Source organism: Kogia breviceps, chromosome 19 (genome assembly GCF_026419965.1).
Source record: "Kogia breviceps isolate mKogBre1 chromosome 19, mKogBre1 haplotype 1, whole genome shotgun sequence".
Taxonomy (NCBI): Eukaryota; Metazoa; Chordata; class Mammalia; order Artiodactyla; family Physeteridae; genus Kogia; species Kogia breviceps.
In genome coordinates, this window is record NC_081328.1 from 27,308,793 (window position 1) to 27,331,849 (window position 23,057).

The following is a 23,057-nucleotide window of genomic DNA, read 5'->3' on the forward strand; positions in this document are numbered from 1 at the left end:
TTTGTTTTCCAGAGTGTAAATACTCATTAAAAAATAATGAAATAAAAAAAAAATTTGTAATAAGAAAAATTCTTTGAAGAGAATAGATCAAAAAATATTTTAGTACAATATTAAAGAATCACAGTTTCTGCCTACCAAGAATTCCAAGATTATATCAGACTTAGAAATAAGAAATTTCTTTATGCATAAAAAAAGCATATTATTAAAAAAATTTAAGAGTGAATCTTTAAATATTTACCTCTTGAGAAATTTCTCTTTAGAAAGATTCTTAATTATACTTAGCTTATTAGCTCATCTGCATTATAATAGCACTTTGTACTTGTTTTTATTAATAAAAGGTTTTGATTAAAAAACCTTACACAGATAGTGCCTCTGCATAGCTGACTCATATTTTATTATTAGTGGTAGGTGCACAGAGAGGGAATACACTGGTTTTATACAGGAAATACTACAGATATTTGAAATCTAGGTCACATAACAGAGCACTGCCAAAACAGAAGAGCACAAAGGCCCAACAGTTTTTTATCTTCCACCCAAACAAAAAAAACAAACACCTTTAAACAAAAGTTAACAACTGCTTTGTAATTACATTTGGTTAACTTACATGATAATTAGATACAACCATAATTATCCTTTTTGACCTCTTCACACTCTTAACATGTTACCTTCTTATTTAAGGAAGTTTATATTCAGTGTATACTAAGAACCACTACACAGAAAGTCAGATAATAAAATTTGTGCTTCTGTGAAATTTTTTATCTATAAATCTCAAAACTGTTTTAAATACCAATTAAGTTTCTGTAGCATCGTTAGGCATCAGAGTTAACATGGGGAAACTTGACTTGTCACATGGCAAGTCAACAACTAAACAAAAAAGAGAGCACACTTGTTGCCCTGCGCATTCCAACAGACTGTTTGCCTTCATGGCTTTCTGAATGTGATATTATGGTAAACACGTATCTCTGTGCTGTGATTTAGGCACTAATGGCCTTTGGAAAGAATAGAAATACCACAAGATACTTTGGCTATAAAATATTTAGGCTATACTCTTAAATGCAAATATACTCCACAGCAATGTTTTAAGTGCATTTATAACGTCTTTGGGAAACAGCAATATCTCCTTTGAGCATTAAAAAAAAATGTTTATAAATGTGTATGTTTCATTGAACTTTCTAGCTCTTGAGCCATGAGAAAGCAGCTCAGATGTTTTAATTTAGATATAAACAATCGGGCTTCCCTGGTGGCGCAGTGGTTGAGAGTCCGCCTGCCAATGCAGGGGACACACATTCGAGCCCTGGTCCGAGAAGATCCCACATGCTGTGGAGCAATTAAGCCCGTGCACCACAACTACTGAGCCTGTGCTCTAGAACCCGCGAGGCACAACTATTGAAGCCTGTGCACCTAGAGTCTGTGCTCCGCAACAAGAGAAACCACAGCAATGAGAAGCCTGGGCACTGCGATGAAGAGTAGCCCCCGCTCGCCGCAACTAAAGAAAGCGCCTGTGCAGCAACGAAGACCCAATGCAGCCAAAAATAAAATAAATAAGATAAATAAATTAAAAATATATATATAAACAATCAAACAAGGCATTATTTCCTGGAGTTTGCCTTTATTCCTATACTGTACTACCAAGACTAAGGTAGGAAGCCTGAACTAAACTAAACCCTTCGTTAACAATTCATAAAAGGATTGAAGAAGTCTTAACGTTGGCATTTCCCACCATGGGTAAGCCCAGCACATGAATCACTTCTGATTAATCAAGTTTAGTTCAGATTTGACTCCTGAATTGTAAATTTAAAAAGTAATCCAGGTGCTGGAAGACGATACCTTGCCATCCTAACAAATGTTCTCATTATTTTGGTCTGCTTCCCTTTGCAACTGCTTTAGAACTCTGAACTTCAGATTCACTGATGGCAGAACTCTGCTGGTGAATTACTACTGTAAACTGTGATTGGGCTAGAGATCCAAATATTCTAGTAAAAGCTTAGCTTTAAATAATCGTGTCATTGCATTTCATTAAAGAGAAAACAAATAAACAATGGTTTCTACTCCAAAGAATAAAAAAGAGGGTACAGTTAAAAATTCAGAAAATATGTAAATAAAATTTGCTTTTCTATTTGGGAAGAAGTACATAATTAGTCACTCTTTAAAAGAAAATTTCAAGACCATGAACTGAGGCAACACAAGTGGTCACACAAATGTGACCTTCCTCTTAGTCAACTCCTAACAAATGAAAGCATACAAAGAACTAGGAAGCTGACAGCTCTGCTGGATTAAGAACATCCAAGCTTTCTGTTATCCAAATCTCTAGGAAGTCATATTACAAACTGATATATTTTTCTTATCTTTGGATTAGAAAAAAAGAGCTAGATGATTTAAGAACTATGTTTAATATATTGCATTTATATTTTTAAAAAGAGCCAATGTGTTTCCTAAGAAAGTCTTTGAAGGTTGATTTACTGCAAGATACTTAGAAAAACCTGCAGCAGTCTGTTTCCTTAAGTTAATGTCAATTCACCATCTTCTCAAGCAACAGAACAATAGCATTTTGCTGTTTATTAAAACTCTCCAAGCCAAAGCACAGCCATGCACTTCACAGAACCTTGTCAGTATCTTATCAATAAAGACAGATCCACCTTTGGATAATAACCTACATTACAGTATTAGAACGGAGAAAAGAGGTTTTCAGAAAAGAGTAAGGTCGATAAAAAACTTGCTCACAAAAAAAAGAATATTATAGATACTTCACCTATTTTTTTCTGAGCCCCTAAACAGGAGAGTAATTGAAAGGGTGCCAAAACACTCAAAAGCAAGGTTGGCTTTGGGAAATATAATTGTCCTACGTAAATGACCCATTGAGTTTGATTGGGAGAACTCAGGGCTTACTTTTGTTTTCCATCACAAAGCCATGAGAGAGGTGTTGCAGCTTTTATGGCCATGTTCTTCTGCCTTGATGCTATTTGACCAATTATTTTAACCAAGAGGCTAACAAGGCCATTTTTCTTAATCTCCCCTTTCTTTAAAGATACTTGAAATCAATTCGAATCCTTTCCTTAAGTAAACAAAAGAAGAAACTGTTTTCCCTTGGGTTCTCTATTACTTAAATAGTTCACATTTAGCCTAGTCTTAGAAATGTTTCTGTCACAATAGTCTGCACATAATGCACACAGTTGTGATGTGGCACCCTAGGGAAATATTACTGGTAATGGCCCATCCAGTCATTTGATTATCATTGTATGGTTAATGGCTTCAGGATAATAACTCTGATACAGACAATCAAATGCTTTAATTAGTTTATTAGCCTTTTTAATTTCAGAACAGAGTCAGGCCATGTTTGACTTTAATGTGGGGGCACAGTGCAGTGCAAATTTAAGGCCACTATAGACAAGTACAATCCCCAACAGGGGTCCTCAGTTTCTCACATTAGCTCAGTATCCAGGAGTAGAGGTGGCTCCCAACCTAGATTATGTTTGGAAACAATATTTGCGTCTTAAAACCAATGAGAAAAGTAGAGAACATTAGGAAAATGATAACTAAAATAATGAAAGTGAGTCTTGCAATTGAGTGCCAGTAGAGGGGGAAAATAGAACAAGTAAGTTTGGAAAGGTAGAAAGAGTATGGGATCAACTCTGTTTTATATGCCAGATATTAGGACAAATAAGCTTATAGAAGAATTATTTGTTCCTGCATTTTATAGATGAGGAGACTGAGGTGCAGAGTGGTTATGAAACTCATCAAGAGATGGGATCTGAACCCAGACAATCTGATTCTCAAGCTCATGCTGCTGGCTACTATATTCCTCCTCCCATTATAGAAAAAATTAACACAAAAGTGTTAGCAGTTTTAAAAATCTGAACTAAAGGACTGAAAGTAATTAGGTCAAAATGCAAACAATGATTGACTCTTGGTGTTGGAGTGTGAGCAATTTTCCCTGCTTCATTCTTTTCAGATCTTTTCAAAATAACAAAAATAAAGTTTAACACATTTTTATGTCAGCAGGTAATAAAATAAAAATATTGCCGGCTTAACTAACATTTTCCCTTTGACCTTAGCACTTCTCAATTTAAAAAACTATGCACACGCTTAATGACACTTTGTTGACAGCTATCAGAGCACACTGCATCCCTCACTAGAAAGTCACAGAAACCTGGGCACAGGCAGTAATTTGTTTAAATTAAGGAACTTCTACCATATGCTGTAGGATCCGTATAGATCCAGTTCAATTTCCTTTACCTTTTCCCCTTAATCCAACACCTTTTAAAGTACTGAGTTACATAACTGATATTTATAAAATGACCAAGAGGTCCTCAGAGATGTTGAAATGCCTTATGAATCACAGAGGAAAGATTAAACTGACATTCAAGTCAGTGTTGGTGTAAAATGTATTCCTGCCCTCGCCAATCTACTGAAGCTTCTCTCTTAAAGGTCACAAATGCTTACAATCACAGCCAGTCCATTTTTCACATGTTGTCCTCTTGTTATCAGCACTTAGAACTGCTTAACACTCCCTTTGTGAAATTCTCTTCTCCCTGAGCTCTTTTTTGTTAAGCTCCCCATAATCTCTTCATTCCTACTCCTGTCATCCTGACTGCTCCCCATCTGGCCCCTCTTCTTCTGAGTTGTCCCCAAAGGACTTTTCCTTCTTCTCCTGTTATACCCTTTCTCTGCCATCTTAGGGCTTCAACTATCAGAACTACATGAATTGCTCCCTAAACATCTCTAGTCGTGACCTCTCTCCCACCTCCCTCTCGATGTCTACCAGCATTTCTAACGTCTAATACAGAACTGGTCCTTCTGTCTTTCCTTCTGAGTTCCTTGTGACATTTAATGGTTCTACCACCCTCCAATAATCCAGGCTTGAAAATTCGTGTTATTTTTACCTCACTTCCTTGTTTCTCTCTTCAGCTGATATTTAGTCCTACACAGGCTACCTCTATGATCTTAGTGTTTTACTTAACACATATTGAATAACTGCTGTAGTAATTTCTGGGGCTACAGTAATGAACAATACAGTGAGGACCCTGACTTCCCGAAGTTTATGCTCTGGGGGGGCAGACACAATTTCAGATGCCAATCTGTGCTATTAGAAAAACATGAGTAGAGGGATCATGAATGATTGGTAGTGATGACTGGGCTAGTATTTTAGATAGAGTGGCCAGGAAAAGCCTCTTTCAAAAGAAGACATTATAGCATGGACCTGAATAAAATGAAGGAGTAAGTCTTGTGAAGATCTGAAGGAAAACGATTCTAGGAAGTTGGAAAAGCAAGTGCAAAGGCACCGGGGTGGAAATGAGTTTGGCATGTTTGAAGAATTATAAAAAGATCAATGTGACTGGTGTAGCATAAGCAGGGGAAGAGTAGTAGAGAGCTAGTCAGGGCCAGAAATGAAGGACCTTTCAAGCCATGGTAAGGAGCTTGGATCTTACTCTAAGTGTGATGGGAAGTGATCAGACAGCTTTGATTTGGAGAGTGATGTAGCATGATTTATGTGTTAAAGACTACTAGACAACAGACTGTAGGGAGAAATAATATAGTGCTTGTTAAATTTTTAAAAATTAACCACGTTCTTAGGCATTACACATGACCCCTGAGCACTTATCAATTCATTTTTTAAAAAAGGTTTCAATTCTACAGGTATGTCATTTCCTAATTCATAAATAATGACATTATGAGTTGAAGTAGTTTCATTTCCTTAATTTAGATTAAAAAATTACCATATTTCTGAAATGGACAGTAAAAGGAATGGAGTATACATTTTTGCCCAATTTTATACTTATATGTTACATAAATTAAACTATAACGGGGCATTTGTCATCAGTAATGTCCAACAAAGCAATTAGGAATTAATGAAAGTATTTATAAAGAATTCACAAATTGTTAGTAATGAGGTACAATGTATCATGCATTCAATGTACCAAACAGGAATGAATACTGTTAAAATTATGTTTCCACTGGAGATCTACAAAGAAGGAAGCTGACAATAAAATGAATGAAAGATAAAGGCATTCCAATTATTGTCAGGTTATAAGAGGTTTGTACTTTTGTTTGTTTGTTTTTTTGTGATACACGGGCCTCTCACTGTTGTGGCCCCTCCTGTTGCAGAGCACAGGCTCCGGCCGCACAGGCTCAGCGGCCATGGCTCACGGGCCCAGCCGCCCCACGGCATGTGGGATCTTCCTGGACTGGGGCATGAATCCATGTCCCCTGCATCAGCAGGTGGACTCTCAACCACTGCGCCACCAGGGAAGCCCAAAAGGTTTGTACCTTTACGTGATGTGAAGATAGAAAATGGAGACATAACAAATGAGTTCATTATGTCAGTATCATTTGGAATCTGACAATTAAGCTTTTGGCATTTACCAACACTGACCAAGACTCATAAAACTAAACATGTCAATTATATCTCAATTAAAAAAAACTAAACACAACTCTGTAGACTGAGAAGGCAAAAAAGAGAATTATAACATTATCAGTATTCATGTTAGGTTTTATAGATTCCTTTTATTAACAAAAAGCAATTTGCTCATCTCTGTACTCTCAGCATTCATTCATTTACTTCCTTGTACACATATAAATGTCATGATTGCCTTTTCATTCCCAAAAGTCTAAGAAGGAAAAGGACCATAGTAGGGAGGGATGACTTTCTTTTTTTCTCATTGGATTTATAGGTGAGGTAACTTAACAAGGAATTCATTCATCAGACAGTCACTGAGCATCAACTTATGTGTCATGCACTGTGATAGGTAGTGGGAATGTGACATGTGAATGAGACATCACATGGGGAGGAGGAAGAGCTGTTTCTCTCAGCTCATGACACCACTTCTAACATAACAGCAGCTGTCTACTTCTGGAGGCCCTTGTCTTAACTATGCTTGTAAAGGAGTATCCTTCAAATTCCCCCAACCTTCCTTTGACTGGATAGAAAAGAGTTAAAGAGGTGGCAGAGATAGAAAAGAGTCATCTCATGGGGAGTCTGAAGGTTGACTCAAAGCTCGAAAAATGTAATTTGTATCTTTTACTCTAATAGAAAGAAATTTTTTTATTCCAGGGAAAATTCTAGCCTTGCTGCTTTGAAGGTCATTTTCTCAACTAGGAAGGTAGAAGCAAATGGCAGTAGTTATGATATTCATTTTCTATTGCTGTGTAACAAACTACTGCACACTTGGTAGCTTAAAATAATACATATACATTTTTTAATCTCATGGTTTCTGTGGGTCGAGAGTCTGGGCAAGGCTTAGCTGAGTCCTCTGCTTAGGGTCTGGTAAGACTGTGGTCTCATCTGAGGCTTGACTGGGGAAGGTTTTGGTATTGTTAACAGAATTCAATTCCTTGTGGTTATAGGATCCAAGGCTTCAGTTTTCTGGCTGTCAGCCTGAGGCTACCCTCAGCTCCTTGCCATTTGGGTCTCCCAACATAGCAGTTCACTTCTTTGAAGCCAGGAAAGAGTGAGAGACTCCAGCAAAATGAGCAATTAAATCTTATGCAATGTTGTCGTGTACATACTTTCATCTTTGCTGAGTTCTACTGGTTACAAGTAAACCACAGGTCCTGCACATACTCCAGGGGAGGGGAAATCACACAAGGGTGCGAACACTGGGAAGTAGGGACCATGGAGATCACCAAAGAATCTGCCTACCACACTACTTAGACTTTTCCCCTCTCTATATTAACTTAACATACCAAATCTTCTTTCTCTTTGTTACTGCTTCAAATATAGCTTGTCTCATCTTTAATTTTTTAAAAAAACTTAAGTTAATCCTGGCTTTAACATTCCTGCCACTGTTCTGAAGAGTTCATGTTAGTTCTAGGTTGTTTTTTTTGTCCAATATTTGTATATTTTTTAAACATCTAAGCTCATCAAAGAGTTCTGTGAAGTTTCCCTTGATTTATTTGTATATCACTACCTTTTCTTTCCTACTGAAACTGTAAGTAATTGTGTACGGTACAGTTTTTCTTTTAGGATTTCTTACCTCACAAGCCACATTCCCATTGATGGTTTCTAAACATGAGAACAAATCCATTTTACCTAAATTTAAAACAAAACAAAGCAAGACAAAACTGCTTTCATGGAATCTGTGGTATATGTCCAAATATGTACAAATATAAACAATCACATCCTTTCCATACTCTTTTGGAAGAACTACAATTCCAGCAGATGTTACACAAAACAGTTGAAGTGCCTCAGTATTACAACAGCTTGGCATGCCCTAGTTAATGATCTACTTTGAGAAAGTACCATTCATACTCTTTTTCTGCCTGGGCTGTTGAGGTCCACTCTTAGAGATTTACTTTGGTTTCTTTCTTTTTCATCTCTAATGCTCTCTGTGGCACATCACTCACAGTTCATGGCTTTCAATAGTCTTACTCCCCTTCTATCAGATTTGTTGCTTTGAAAAAAAAAGGTTACAGCTGATGCTGTGTGGTACCCCACCTAGGGTCTACATGTACAAGAGAGAAGAGGTGATTCCACTGTTCCTCAAGTCTCACCTGCCTCATACATGAGCCTCAGGGACATTCTCAGTGTTAGCAGAGCCAGCCTCTCTTCTCAGTGCCTGATACACAAGTATGCAACGAATATTTGTGGAAAGAACTGACTATTTGATATTTGTTTGCATATACAAGTGGATATTTCTGTATATTAGATTCATGCATATGAGTGGGCATTTATTTCCATAATAGATTCCTAGAAATGAAACTGAAGGGTCAAAGAAAATGTACATTTTAGATCCCTAGAGACACAGACAGACCCTTCTGCAAAAGAGCTGAACTGAGTAGCATCTCTCAACATTGTGTGAGTGTGCTGGTTTCCTCATGTGCTCACTAACACTACAGACTGAGGGTCATTGTTAATAGACGGCCCTCTGGTGAATGAAAATGGGACCTCATTAGTTTAAGTTCACACCTAAGTAAATGATATTAAAACATATATGTTAAACATATATATTAAATATATTTATTAAATAGATATTAATCACAATGTTGAAATATTAATATTTCATGAACCTACTATGGGCCAGGTGCTGCTTTAGGCATTACCTAAATTCTGCTGAACAAGACAGTCAAGATCCCTGTTCTCAGGGAGCTCATATTTTAATAGAAGAGACAGAAAATTAACAAGGAAATAAACAAAAAAATAGATAGTGTACAGTCATAAGGAGAGAATAAAATAGGGGAGTGAAATAGAGTATTTGGAGGGAGAGAAAAGCCCCAAATTAAATAGGTAGTTAGGAAAGGCCTTGCTGAGAAGCAGACAACGAGCTGAGGACTGAATGAAACAATGAGCTGGACCTCTGTGTCCAGACTGCTCTCTTTGTTTTTCTCAAACATACAAGGCACCTTCCTGCCTCAGGCCTTTGCACCTGCTGTCTGGAACATTCTTGCACCAGATATCTATATGGCTTACTCCTCCCTCATATGGGTGAAATGCCTGTCAAATTTGTGCAGAGACCTGACGCCTAGTTATACCCATCCATGGGCACTTTCAGTATTTCTATCATCTATAGAAGGTCGGCAAGGCCTTCCTCTCCACAGACAAGACAGTATGAAATATAAGAGTCCTTGAAGCTGCCAGTTAGACACAAATTTTCTTTATTATTTCAAACTTTATATCCATGAAAAAAAATTGAGTTGAAGCTGGGTTTCCTATTCAAATTTTTACTGCTATATTAAAGAGTAAAATGATACTTTGGAATTGTTTTCAGGGATTTTTAGCACATCATTTTTATGTGTTCTCAGTGATTTAATAATGATAAATTATATAAATCTACACTAATAGAAATCTTTCATCACCTTCCAAGGTTTCCAGCTTTCCAAAAAAAAGAGGGAGGAAGAGAACAGTTGATCATATCAGACTAGGTTGCAAGGACAAAACCCTTTTACACAATGACAATGAATGATGAAGATTATAATGACTATGATGAGATAAAATAATGATATATTATAATGATATGAGCCACTTTATAAACATTAACTTTAATCAGCTAGTTACTTCAGTTACATTATATTTAATCCTCATAACGACCCTATGAGTTGGTGATATCTCTATTTTTACAGGTGAGGAAAATGAGACTCAAGAGAGCTTACAGAACCTCTTTTGGGGCTTTTGCACAAATCTATTAGGTGTTAGATCTGGAATTTGAATCCAGCACATGGTCTTTTCACTATGCTATTCTGCCTCTATAATAGTAAAAGTGAATCGATCTTTTTGACAAAGATATTCATTTAGGGTGCAAACAACTACTTGTTATGTAAAAACTAAAGACAATTTCACAAATGTTACTTCATTTCATCCCGTAATGTAATAAGCTGTGATGCTCATTCTTTTCATTTTGTAAATGGAGCAAAAGTGAAGTTGAGGAAGTTACCTAAGGTTTAAAAAATCTTATCCAGGAATTAGGTTTTCTCACTCCCAATGCTGTATCTACTTTGACTTTAACTTTCATTAGCATTTGGGGGTTATTATAAAAGAAATGAGAAACATCAATAGTATTTATAGTCCCAAGATCTAATCATTTTAATCTAATTGGTAATCTTGGTTGGATGAGTTCAGAAGGTCATACATTTGTGAAAAATATTATTAAAGATTTTAAAGTTTTTGTCTAGGTACATTTATTATTCCCTCTTTATACAATGTTTTGTAAATGATTCCAAAGAGCTTTTATTTATTTATTTACTTTAATTAGTTTATTTAATTTATTTTATTTTTGGCTGCACTGGGTCTTTGTTGCTGCACTTGGGCTTTTCTCTAGTTGAGGTGAGTGGGGGCTACTCTTTGCTGCGGTGCATGGGCCTCTCACTGCGGTGGCCTCCCCTGTTGGGGAGCACCGGATCTAGGTGTGCGGGCTCTAGAGTGCAGGCTCAGCAGTTGTTGACACACGGACCTAGTTGTTCTGTGGCATGTGGGATCTTCCCAGACCAGGGCTCGAACCTGCGTCCCCTGCATTGGCAGGTGGATTCTTAACCACTGCGCCACCAGGGAAGCCCAGAGAGCTTTTATTTTTTACTGTGAGGTTTCCATGGTGTTTAAAAATTTATTTTACTTAAGGATGCTTTAAATTTTAGAAGTAACAAATGCTCACTCTAAAAAAAACAAAGAAAAAAAATCAAACAATACAGAGGGTTCTAATAAAAAAAAAATGATACTCTCCCAATCTGACCTCCTGAGAAAACAACTATATCACTGAGTCAGGTATCCATCTATACCTGATTGAAAATTATTAAAGCTTCCTGAACCAATATAATCTGTTGCTTTATTCTGAATATTTGTAAGTCATGAAAATTAGTCAATGATTCTAATTAAAATAAAAAATGAACTCTAAAACATAATCTTATCTTTACATAGCACTTTATATTTTACAAAGTGCTTTCATAGTAGCTCATTTAATCCTTGAAACAATCTTATGAAGACTGTATCCCCAGTTTAGAGACAGGAAACCAAGACTCTGAGAGGTTATCATATTTTATCATATCTGAGATAACACTGAATATAAGGCATCCTGCCATTTTAGATGTTCCCAAGAAAAAAAAAATTCTGCCAATTAATTGCGACATAATGACTTAACTATACCCCTGTGAGACTTATAGGACTTAATAGTAGAAGGCCTAGGTTAGGGTCCTGGCATTGTCCTTTCCAAGCATGTGACTTAAGTAAACTAAGTTCTCTGAGCCTTAATCTTTTCAAATCTTTTAAATTAGACATAATAATGCCTATCTCACAGGGTTGTGTGAGAACATATTGATTGTAAAATGGTACTTTTAAACTGTAAAACTCATAAAATTTAAAAAATCTTCTATATATTTGGTATTATTATTTTAAAATATATTATCTATAATATTAATATTCATATTCTGTTGTTGAAGGCAAGAACTTCTGGATCTAAACTGAACTATTTTATCATACTAAATAATCATTAAAGCTGTAGATGTACACAACTGCTACTGCTGCTGTTTTTCCTGAGATGAGTTAATACTTTGTCCTCATATGAACTCTGGAGAACACCTATTCCATTAACCTAAAAGAATGCATTCAGTTTGAATGAGGACATTTTCAGGCCTTGAGGGAAAATATTTCTTTCTGCCACCATTTACATTTTGCTTGTCCAGTTATAGGATAGAAACATGAACTATACTTTAGACATCCTATTATTATAGCGGGTTCTAACTGTGCAAGGAATTAGTTTCATTTTTTGGAAGAGAGATAATTCACTACACTTTGCCATCTATGCCTCTGTAACTTCTGAAGCGTTCTTTGTATATTTTCTGCTTTTGTGTTGAAAATCATTTTATGTTATAGTCTGTTCGCCATGTTAGTACTAAGGTATACAGCCTTTTTCTTAATTAAATCCTAGATATTGTGTATTCTGCAATCCCCTTGACAACTATATTCCTGCTTTGTGTGAGAAATTAGGTCTTGCTTGTCTAGCCATGCCTTCATACCTTATGGCTGCTGGCAGTATGTGTGATTTAAGTATATATCTGAAATACTGTCCTGTAAATGATCTTCTACGAAAACGCATACGATGTGGTAGCTCTGGGATTGACTCACCGTGGATATCTGTTTGTGTAAACTAAACACTGGAAACATGGTGGCTTCCTGATTTTTATGACTGACAAACTGTATTATGTTTGCTTCCTACGTACCAATAGAGAATAGCAGATGGTTACTACAGATTTGGTATTATTAAATCATTTCAACACTTCAATTCTCAGTAACTTGTTTAATGAAAAAGGCAAATACCCAACACTTAATTAATGTGCAGAAGAAGCAGTAGGGAAACATGAGGTAGTCTAAGATCCAAGACGATGACAGGCAATTGCTTTGTGCTTGTGGACTTTTGGTTACTCCTTGACCCGATATGCAATGAATATCAAGTTTAAACATTAATACTGAATGTCAAGTGTTCCAAAAAATTATACGTGCTGACCAGCTTCTCTTTTTAAAACTGAACACTTGTTCCTTGCTACTCCAAACCTAGCCCATGCTACTACCATCTCCTATGTAAATCATGTAACAGCCAACTAGTCTTCCTGCTTGCTTCACTCTTTGCTACTCCTACAGTCCAGTTTCAAAACACTGCCTGAATGATCTTTTAAAATGTAGACCAGATCGATCATGTTATTCCTTCTGCTTAAAACCATTAATGGCTTCTATAATATTCAAAATACAATCCAAACTCCTTCCTATGGTGTTCAAAGCCCTATATGATCTGGCTCCTTTCCAAATCTCCACACTTACCTCCTGCTACTCTCCTGCTTGCTCATATGTATCAGATACCCAGGCTTTTTTTCTGTCCCTCAAATATGTCAAGATTGGTCCTATCTCAAGGCTTTTATAGTTGGCCTAAAAAACTCTTTCCATATAGGTTTCCTCCTGGCTGGATCTTGGTTCAAATGTCACCTCTTCAAAAAAGGAGGAGTAGCATCCCCACTTACTCACATTCGCTTACACATCATCTGGCTTATTATATGCCTAACAGTCATCACTGTCTGGAATTGTCATGTACTTATTTGCTAACTTGTTTGTCCATCTCTGCCCTTACAATTTACTTAAGCAGCTTGATAGCAAGGATTTTGTTTATGCTGTTATCAAAGGGTCTACGTCACGGTCTGGCGCATTGTAGACACTCAATAAATAATTCACGAAAGAACGAAGTAATGAATCTAAGTGAATCTAAATGAATACCTTTTCTTAAGTGATATATTTTTCCCTCACTTTTTTTTGGGAATAAAATTGTACCAGGAAAGAAATTACTTATTTTTCTTGAGGCTAATAATAATTTGCCCACTTAAAACAAAATCGAGTAACTCAAGTATAGTTTATTTTCCAGAAACCACCCAAGATTAAATTTGATATATTTTCTTAATGGAACATTATAGCAGTAACCTACTTTCAATTTGCAACAATATAAGAGAATATGTGAGTTTGCCATTTTCCTTGAATGGTAAGACACCACAAATATTTACAGTGGTTATTATCTGGCTCTGAATAACCAAGTCACTACAGAATAGGTCGGTCTTAAAAAACAGGTGAAACTGTCTCTCAAATGGCATCAGATCACATAACCTATTCCCTATGCGTGAAACATTTTCCCCAATTCTAGGAGAAGAAAGATATATAAATAATATGATTATTTATGGGAAGTAAATACCATAATGCCCATTCTAAATAGTATAGTTGACTTTCAAAGATATATATATATCTATATATCTATATATATATACACACATGGCTATACACACATATACACATGGTGTATATATATATATATATATATATATATATATATATATATACACACACAAGGCTTTTCCTTTGATCAACTCATGTTGGTTAATAAAAATATGCTTTGAAGGAAATAAGGAAAGCAAAGATGAGAGTCTGAGACCTCGAATAAGTACAATGAGAAGATGCTATATCAAGTGTGAGCTTTGGATCCAAAAGAAAAATTGTGAAGGCCTTTAAATATTGCAGTACTGCATTTCCCCTTTTTCTCAAAGGGCCTTTTCCCATCTGCCTAAATAACTTCTAATTAGCATCAGAATGTAAGGACAAAAAGCAGCTATTACTGACATTCTAATTTTAAAAGGTAAAATATTGCTAATTTCAGACAGGAATATCTAAATTGAGACAGGAGTCTTACATAGACAAATATGTGTAATTGGATAGTTGTTGCTTGGTAGGGGAAAAGTTCATCCTTATTTTCAATGGGCTGAGTAAAAGCTATATAATTATTCAACCAATATGTAACAGTTGAACATCCATACTTCTGCTTCTATAAGAAATGCCACAATGAAAATACTTGTAAATACATTTTTAAGCACATCACTGATTATTTTCTTTGCAAAAATACTAACAGGTGGGATTATCAGGTTAAAATATTTGACCATAAAAATTTTCTTTTAACTTTCAAAAAAACTTTTCAAATAGACATTTTAAAAGCTCTTGATATATAGTGCAAAACTGATTCCCAAGAATGTTGTGTCAAGTTATATTCCCACCTGTAGTGGATGAGAATACTTACTTTCAAATTTAATTGGTGGCAGGCCCCGGATGGCTCCTAAACTGAAGGGATTTTTATTTTTTTATTTTTTAATGCCTTATATGTGAGTAAGTTGAGAAAAGAAAGTGTATTTTATGCTGGAAGGTTCCTGCTCCTTGCTTTCTTTGCTCTGGCATCATTTGGGCCCTCATGGCTGTTTGAACCTTTCCTCCAGCTGTTCATGTCAATCCTGTGTATCTCAGAAGCTGAAGACCCCAGTTATTATTACAGTTTTACCCTCTGTTTTTGGTGCAGGGAGGCGTTCCATTCTCGGTTTTTATCTTTTGAACACACACACAATTTTCAATGTCATTTCTAAGTGTAGGAACAGAATGGCATGAGATCACCCTACCATCTTGATCCTGAAGTCTATTCTGAATCTTGACAGCTATCTCCTATTTTCTTGAAAGTGGACTTTTTCATAATCATATATTTCTACGTATACATATATATCTATTTGTTTATAAGAGCTTGAATGAACTGTGTGTGTGTGTTATATGTTTCTCTTTATACAAGCCTTGAATGTAGAGAGCTCTCCACTCAGAATTGGTTTTTGACCTTTGCAAGAATATGTGGATCCCTGGATGCCCCGACACTCAACCAAGTTGTTGTTGAAGGTATGCTCTGAAGCTCAGGCTGGAGGCTGGCTCGTATGCACTTGCATTGCAAGTATAAGGACAATGCAGCAGTCTGAGGGGAGTGAATCGTGAGCCAGGACCAGAGGCGGCTGTGCAGAGCAATGTGGCCTGTGGTGTAGAAGCTGCTGTGCCAGGTTCCCTTTACATTTATTTCTTTACATACATTTCTTGTATGCCCCAGTGTGTCAGGTCTAAAGTGTGTCTAGGCTGCCTAAAGGACCAAGCCCCAGATGGCCTTCGGCTTGACACAGAAACTGCGTGGACCCTGAGGATTTCAACAAATGACACTGACTCACCAAAATAATAGAGTAAAAAGAGTCCATCTAGCCCCTAGCCAGTCTTTGACTTTATTCATTACCCCTTCAAATTAGAACCCTCCTGCCAGTGTTCCCTCCAGTTATTCCCATAACTGCTGTTGTTGTTTAGCAGAGGACTTTCATGCTTCTCTTCTATGTGGTCCTGCCTGCCCTATGTTGAAAAGTTTTGGGGATTTGCCTGTGACTGCTAGTGCTTTTGAAGACTTCCCCCCCTATTTTTATATTCCATTGATCATTTCCATGGGAAGGAAGGCAGAAGCCTGTGTTTACTCTGCCGATTTACCAGGGAGTCAATAAGTTCTCTTTTTATAAAAAACCTCCTATGGGATATCCAGCCAGATATTGGTTTTTTTTTTTTTTTTTTTTTTTTTTTGCGGTTCGCGGGCCTCTCCCTGTTGTGGCCTCTCCCGTTGCGGAGCACAGGCTCCGGACGCGCAGGTTCAGCGGCCATGGCTCACGGGCCCAGCCGCTCCGCGGCACGTGGGATCCTCCCGGACCGGGGCACGAACCCGTGTCCCCTGCATCGGCAGGTGGACTCTCAACCACTGCTCCACCAGGGAATCCCTCAGATATTGTTTTAATATGCATTTAAAAAAAATAGAACTGCCTCCTCCTGCTTTCATTACAGAATTTTGTTAATCCAGATGTCAATCAAATGAAGATTACACTTTAAAACATAGTTATTTTAAATAAAGATGACACTAAAGCATTACAATGCTGACCATGTAAATATTGATGGAGATCAATATAAGGGCCTCCAGGGGTTCCAGTATTGATTGAAAATGCCTATTATGTCTACATACTGTTTCACTGAAGGTAATGTAACAGAGCAGATCTAAGTTTCCTTATAGTTTGCAATAAACAATTGAAAGATAAGCTGCTGATTCAGATATTTAACCGCAGTTTCCTGTGATGATTACGTTCTAACTCAAAATCAGTAATAGCATTAAATGTTATATATTAAGAAAAGGTCTCATCTACCACATTTTCAAATGTATCGAAGTTAAACAAAGCTTTAGAAAATAATTATATAATACTTACCATAGAGAAAAAGTATTCTTTAAATTAATTACTATAAATAGTAATGTGGTACCAGCAGCAGTAACATACATTTATAGAACATCTTATACTTTCAGGTACTTTACATGTATCTCATTTAACCCTCCAATCCTGCCACTTCAGATATTATAATCTCTACCTTTTATATGAGGAAACAGGCCCAGAGGTTAAGTAATTTGTCTAAAGAAGTTGGATGACCAATTGAGGTGCTCTGTGGGGGACCTCTAGGGAACATCAGAGATTCTGAGGCACATTGTTTACGTGGATTCACAGTGCTGCTTGACTCTTGGCTGCCTATGTGATTCATATACTTCTCCACTGCTAGAGGTATTCTTGTGAGAGATGGATGGCCATGTTTGCAACGCTGTAGAAAGCATTCGTGTTCCCTGTAATTTTACATCAGGGGTTCTTAAGTTGGGGTTCATAAACACTCTGAAAATGCATGAAAAATATGTGCTTAATTACATATTTCTGGGAAGAGGACTTTCACCAGATTTCAATGGAGTCCATGATCCAAAAATGGTTCGGAATTGTCCTCTAGATATTTCTTAGTGACTGGTTTTAACCTATAAGACCTCAGAAATCTTAATTTCATTTCTGAGGAAATTCCATAGTATAACATCCTGGAGTATACTTAAATTAACAAGAAAGTGGAGGCAATTACCCAAATGAAAATTTCAAATTGAAACTTGAAATAATCAGATAGCCATGGCAAAGGAAATGAGGTGGCGGCGGTGGCTGAATTATCTACCATATGATAGCAATTTTCTCCTTTTCATTACAGATAGAAAAAGCTACTGCTTAAAGAGAAAAATGAGCTGAGCTTATATGAATTATCACACTGAAAAAGATATGTCACATATAATTACAAAAGTGCTGGGAAATATGCAAACATTAGCAATTGTATTTCTAAATAGGAAGACAACATAGAAACAATTTGCTAATTTTAAGCAGCAGAGTGGGTATAATCTTAGATAAAAAGTGAAGATGTAATTTTCCACTTTTCTTCCAAAGAAGTTCTGCTGAACTTCAAAAATTTTCTTTGAATAATCATGTTTGACAAATATAAAGGTTAATGCTAGCAAGGTAATTAAAATTAATGATTGCAATGTCCACTGGGCTATGTCTGTGCAGGTGTTTCCTTCCACTGTTCTCACTCTAGCTTAAAAATGTCTGATATATAAAATTCTGATCTTACACATAATACATTAGTAGTGGCTATTTTCATCCCTCCTAAAAAATACAGAATTTCTTTACAAAAAGAGTTTTTATAGGGTTTCTAAAATATAATTTGATTTTAAAAAATGTAATAGGTCATACAAAATTACAAAAAAATACTCATTGCAGAAATTGAGCAGATACTATTAGAGGCATGGATTCCAATCCTCTATAGCATTGTTTTAAAGTCAAAGATTACCTTCAAGGAAGGGTCTTGAACATTGCCCTATTACCTAGTCAAGTCATCTACTACCCAGGACTTTACTCAAAACTTACTAGTTTGATACTTGATTAACATAGATTTTTTTTTTTTCCTTTATAAATTTTTTGTGATTTTTTTAGTATATTAACACAGACTTTTATTTCTCTCTCTGTCTCTCTCGGTGTGTCTCTGTCTCTGTCTCTGTCTCTCTATATAAATCCAGATGTTAATCCAGATTTTATATATATATAAAATCTGGTCCCCAGCATGGAGATTAAGTGTGCAAACTAGAGGAATAATGGACTGTTAGATGCTAGCACAAAGACAACCAGCGGACAGACTGACTCCAAGGGAAGAGACAGAACACAAACAAAAAGGAAGTCCAAATACATGTTGGGAAAAAAGTACCTGGAGATAGGAAGAGGGAAGGATGGAAATATCTAATCATTTAAGCTTTCCCCAAGGATCTCCCCGTCAGTTGGGATGCTGGAGGTTACTGAGAGCATGGTTGACTCTGGGGGTGTCCAGTGACAGATCATGCAGTCCCTTGAGAGAGGTATTCTCTCAGCTCTGAGGAGTAGGGAACTGGTTCACCTGCTCTACAGCCCTTTAATTAGTTACCCTGCTGACTGCCCCGGGGTTTGTTCCTAGTTTTCCCTGCTTGTGATCTTGAGGGTTTTTCATGGTTCTCCTTAACTCACTGTTTTTCACCTTTATTGTGTTCTGGGGTCTTTTGCACAGCTGGGCTGTATCTTCAATCTTATTCCATCTGTTGTATATTATTAAAAATTTCCTCAATGTTGATTCCAACCTTCTAGGTTTCCAGTGCTGTTGTGGATTTATTTTTATATTTATTCTTCCATTTCAAAGAGACTTTAGATGGAAGTAGAGGTAAAAAATAAAAGTCTTAATCAGCTATCTTCTGTTGGAAGCCATTTTGAGCACTTTAAATAAAGCAAGTATCCTCCCCCTACAATTGGTTGCATCAAGATTTTTATCGATAAGTTATCAATTTTACCGTAGGCAAACCAATGCATTTAACAAGATTAAACTATCAAACTTGAAATTTTCTTCTTTTGTTTTGCTAAATAAGTTATTTTTAAAAGCGTGAAAAAAATGCAGAAAACTTACAGTCCATATCAAGTATGGCACGGACAGATTTAACAAGTTCCTTAGATTCAAGTGCCAGCGTTGCTGGGATGTTACGTCCACTCCTTCCCAGTGGTGTGAGGGATGTCTGGGAAGCTAACATAGCTCTTCTTTCACTATGGGGGCAATAAAATAAAGCTAAACTTATTACACAATGAATAATATCTATCTTTGCTAAATCTGAATTCTTCTTATTAGTTATGAAATTGTACAAAAATTTTTGATTTCTGGGAACATTGTATTCTTATAGCCATAATTGAAATAATTCCCACAAAATAATATTTGTTTTCAATTCGTTATTATATAATAAATAGGCATATTTAAAAAATTAGGTTTACCTTATACATAAGGAGGAAGGGATAGAAGGATAGCTCCCTCCTAAATCATTTGTTTGGCTTATTTTGTGACTGCTTGTGTTATGCTAACATGATGTGGCCTTTATTTAGTTTTGTAAGCACTTAAATTAAGCACTTAAACATACATTTATTAAAGAGACATTTACTACTACTTCTAGTAATATTAAATATAAATTCAATAGTATATTTGTTCCTGAAATTCTCTCTTAAACTCTTCCATTTGCTATCCCTAAATCTAAAAAAGCCTAGACCATTTATACCGCTTTTAAAAAATGCAAATGTCACCTGAAATGAATGCTTTCTGATACAATTAAAATGCAAGGTTTTACTTTTACCATTATGCTGAAACTTTTACTTGAAAAGAGACAATTTTAAACTGATGACAAAGCCATCATTACTTATAATCCATCTTCCTAAGCATGATAGTGTTAATTCACAAGGAGAAACTAAAGCATCAATTCTCAAATTCAGAGCCTTTATTCCATGTAGAATACCAAGGCCAACATCCACTACAGATGATATAGTGTATTAAAAAGACTGAGCCAAATTTTACTAGTGTTTAACTTTCCAAGATGTAGCAAAAAGTAGCTTAATGTTGCTCTTTTTATAAAAAAAAAATTGATGTATAGTTGATTTACAATGTTGTGTTACTTTCAGGTGTACAGCAAAGTGATTGTTACATATATTAATGTTGCTTTTTAAAGTTACCTTTGTTCTGTGAACCTGCAAGCGCAGGCTCTGGCTTTTAAATAGTCATTTTTAATACCAAAGCTTTTGAATTATTATTCAAGGTCACAATGAAACCTTGGGTGGTGGGAGTTGGGGACATGTCTAACCCATACAAGCGGAATCTGACTGCTGAGTATTTTAACATCGTACTGAAAATAATCATCATGGTATTCACATATTTACATCATAAGCAGCATAAATAACAATAAAAACATCAGATTTCACCTGAAGAAATAAAGTATTACATTAAAATGAGTTTAAAGGTGTACTACCATATGTACTACCATGTACTACAATATTTTTCTAAATTCAAAAATGCTATGTGGAAACTTAAAATATAATGAATCACCTTCATTTATTGAACTGCTGTTTTCACAGAAAAGGGTGGAGTTTTCCTATGTTTCTGCAAGCATACATTGCTAGAAGTAGAACTACATTGCTAGTGGCAGTCTTTATAAAAGGAAAAAATTGCTTTGACTATCTTAAGACTTTAAGAGATTTTAGTATTTTAGCACAAGTACCAGATGAAGAATGTAATCAGTGGCCATACTCTGCAGAAAGCACTTAAGTTTTCTTACCTTAAATTTGACAAAGGAAGAGAATTATCACAAAACACTTCTTGAATAGCCTAGAGACAAACAAGAGAGTGAAGATGATAATGTAACTTTGATAGCTTTTTAAAATGTTTTCTCTTGCTTAAATAATATTTATAACCCCCTCCACCCATATGATTAAAAAGGTGTTTCTGTTATACAGGGACAAAAATCAATTACATTAACATACAATTCTACTCAGAATTATAATACACAGAGAAACATTTCTTTATAGGGTAGTTATCAACTAATGTTTACATAGTATCGAAAGTTAAGAAAGTGTTCATTAAAACATAGTATATATTTGGGATCATATTATCCTGTCTAAATTATTTCTATTAATTTGTATGTTAGCTGGTCTTTTCATTATCTAAGCAATTTAAAATCTGACTGTAAGTCACCATTGCTGTTTTGAGCCCAGAGAACGTTTCACTAGCCATCAAACACCATGACATTTACCTGTATGTCAGTTGTCTATACATTTCTTAAAAATGGGCATAAAGTGATGTTACAAGAAAATTTACCTCTACAAAATGAAGAAGCTTTTCAGTGGATGCCTCAAAAGTTTTTCGAGCCATTTCTGATTTTCGCAATTGGCAGTCAAGTACTGTGATTCTCTTTCTTAACTCCTGAACACTTTCCTGGACAGAGATATCAAAAGGAACATATTATACATTTCTTCAATTTTATACTAGTGGCTCCTATTTTCATTTTTTATTAACTAATATCCAACATTACTATATCATTTATTTTCTCTCTAATTGTACATATCTTCTGATTTTGGGGGGTACTTAACTAATTGCATATTTTTAAAAGTTAAACTGCTCAGGAATGCTGTAAACTTTTTAAGATAAGCTACAAATAACTTTATATTAAAATATAAAATAAGGGTAAGCTGAGACGAAGTGAGAGAGTGGCATGGACATATATACACTACCAAACATAGGGTGGATAGCTAGTGGGAAGCAGCTGCATGGCACAGGGAGATCAGCTAGATGGTTTGTGACCACCTAGAGGGGTGGGATAGGGAGGGTGGGAGGGAGGGAGACGCAAGAGGGAAGAGATATGGGAACATATGTATATGTATAACTGATTCACTTTGTTGTAAAGCAGAAACTAACACACCATTGTAAAGCAATTATACTCCAATAAAGATGTTAAAAAACTACATTTTAATTAGTTTATATTATATTCTTATATTAAAATACATTTAAATTAGTTTATGGTGTTTCTTGACAACATGGTTACCAGATGCTGACGGAAACCCCTATCAGTGTGGCACAATCCAACATGCTGAAGATATACATACATATTTAATGTAATATGACCCAATGTAAAGCTGAGCTGATGGGGAAGTAAAAGAATTCCAGGAAAAGTGAAGGAATTTCATGAAGATAAGCAATAGCAATGCTGAGTGAACCCACTGAAGTTAGAGTACACTGTAGCACAATTTGATCTCAGGGTATTTGCTGATCCTTGGAGGCCTATAGTTTGGGGTTTCATCAGGCACAAATGGCAAACAGGAGAACTTTAATGGGTGAATTAGGGAGAAACAAACCTTTTGATTTTGCCTCTGGTGAATGGTTAAAAAAGTGTCCCCTGAATAATTGCCAACCACAGTCCCCCAACTCAAGCAGGTTCCAGGTCAGAATTTATATTATCTGTGTGGCCTGTACATTCATAAGCTGAAAATTTAGTTTAAATTGGTCCCTGGCTGGTAAAAGCAAGGGGTTATTTGCTAAACTCAGTGGGTTATTT

The 23,057-nt window shown here is 35.9% G+C and overlaps 1 protein-coding gene across 2 annotated transcripts in view; it reads right to left on the reverse strand.

Annotated features, from left to right (window-relative positions):
• The window catches only part of STXBP4 (syntaxin binding protein 4), a 202,156-nt gene that overhangs the window by 54,647 nt on the left and 124,452 nt on the right, over window positions 1–23,057 (reverse strand). For both annotated transcript variants that reach the window (XM_059048918.2, XM_067020482.1), the window contains exons 14-16: window positions 21,824–21,940; window positions 21,285–21,334; window positions 19,604–19,737 (exon numbers count right to left, since the gene is read on the reverse strand). In XM_059048918.2, coding sequence (XP_058904901.1) covers window positions 19,604–19,737; window positions 21,285–21,334; window positions 21,824–21,940 — 301 coding nt within the window. The remainder of the gene's footprint in view (window positions 1–19,603; window positions 19,738–21,284; window positions 21,335–21,823; window positions 21,941–23,057) is intronic.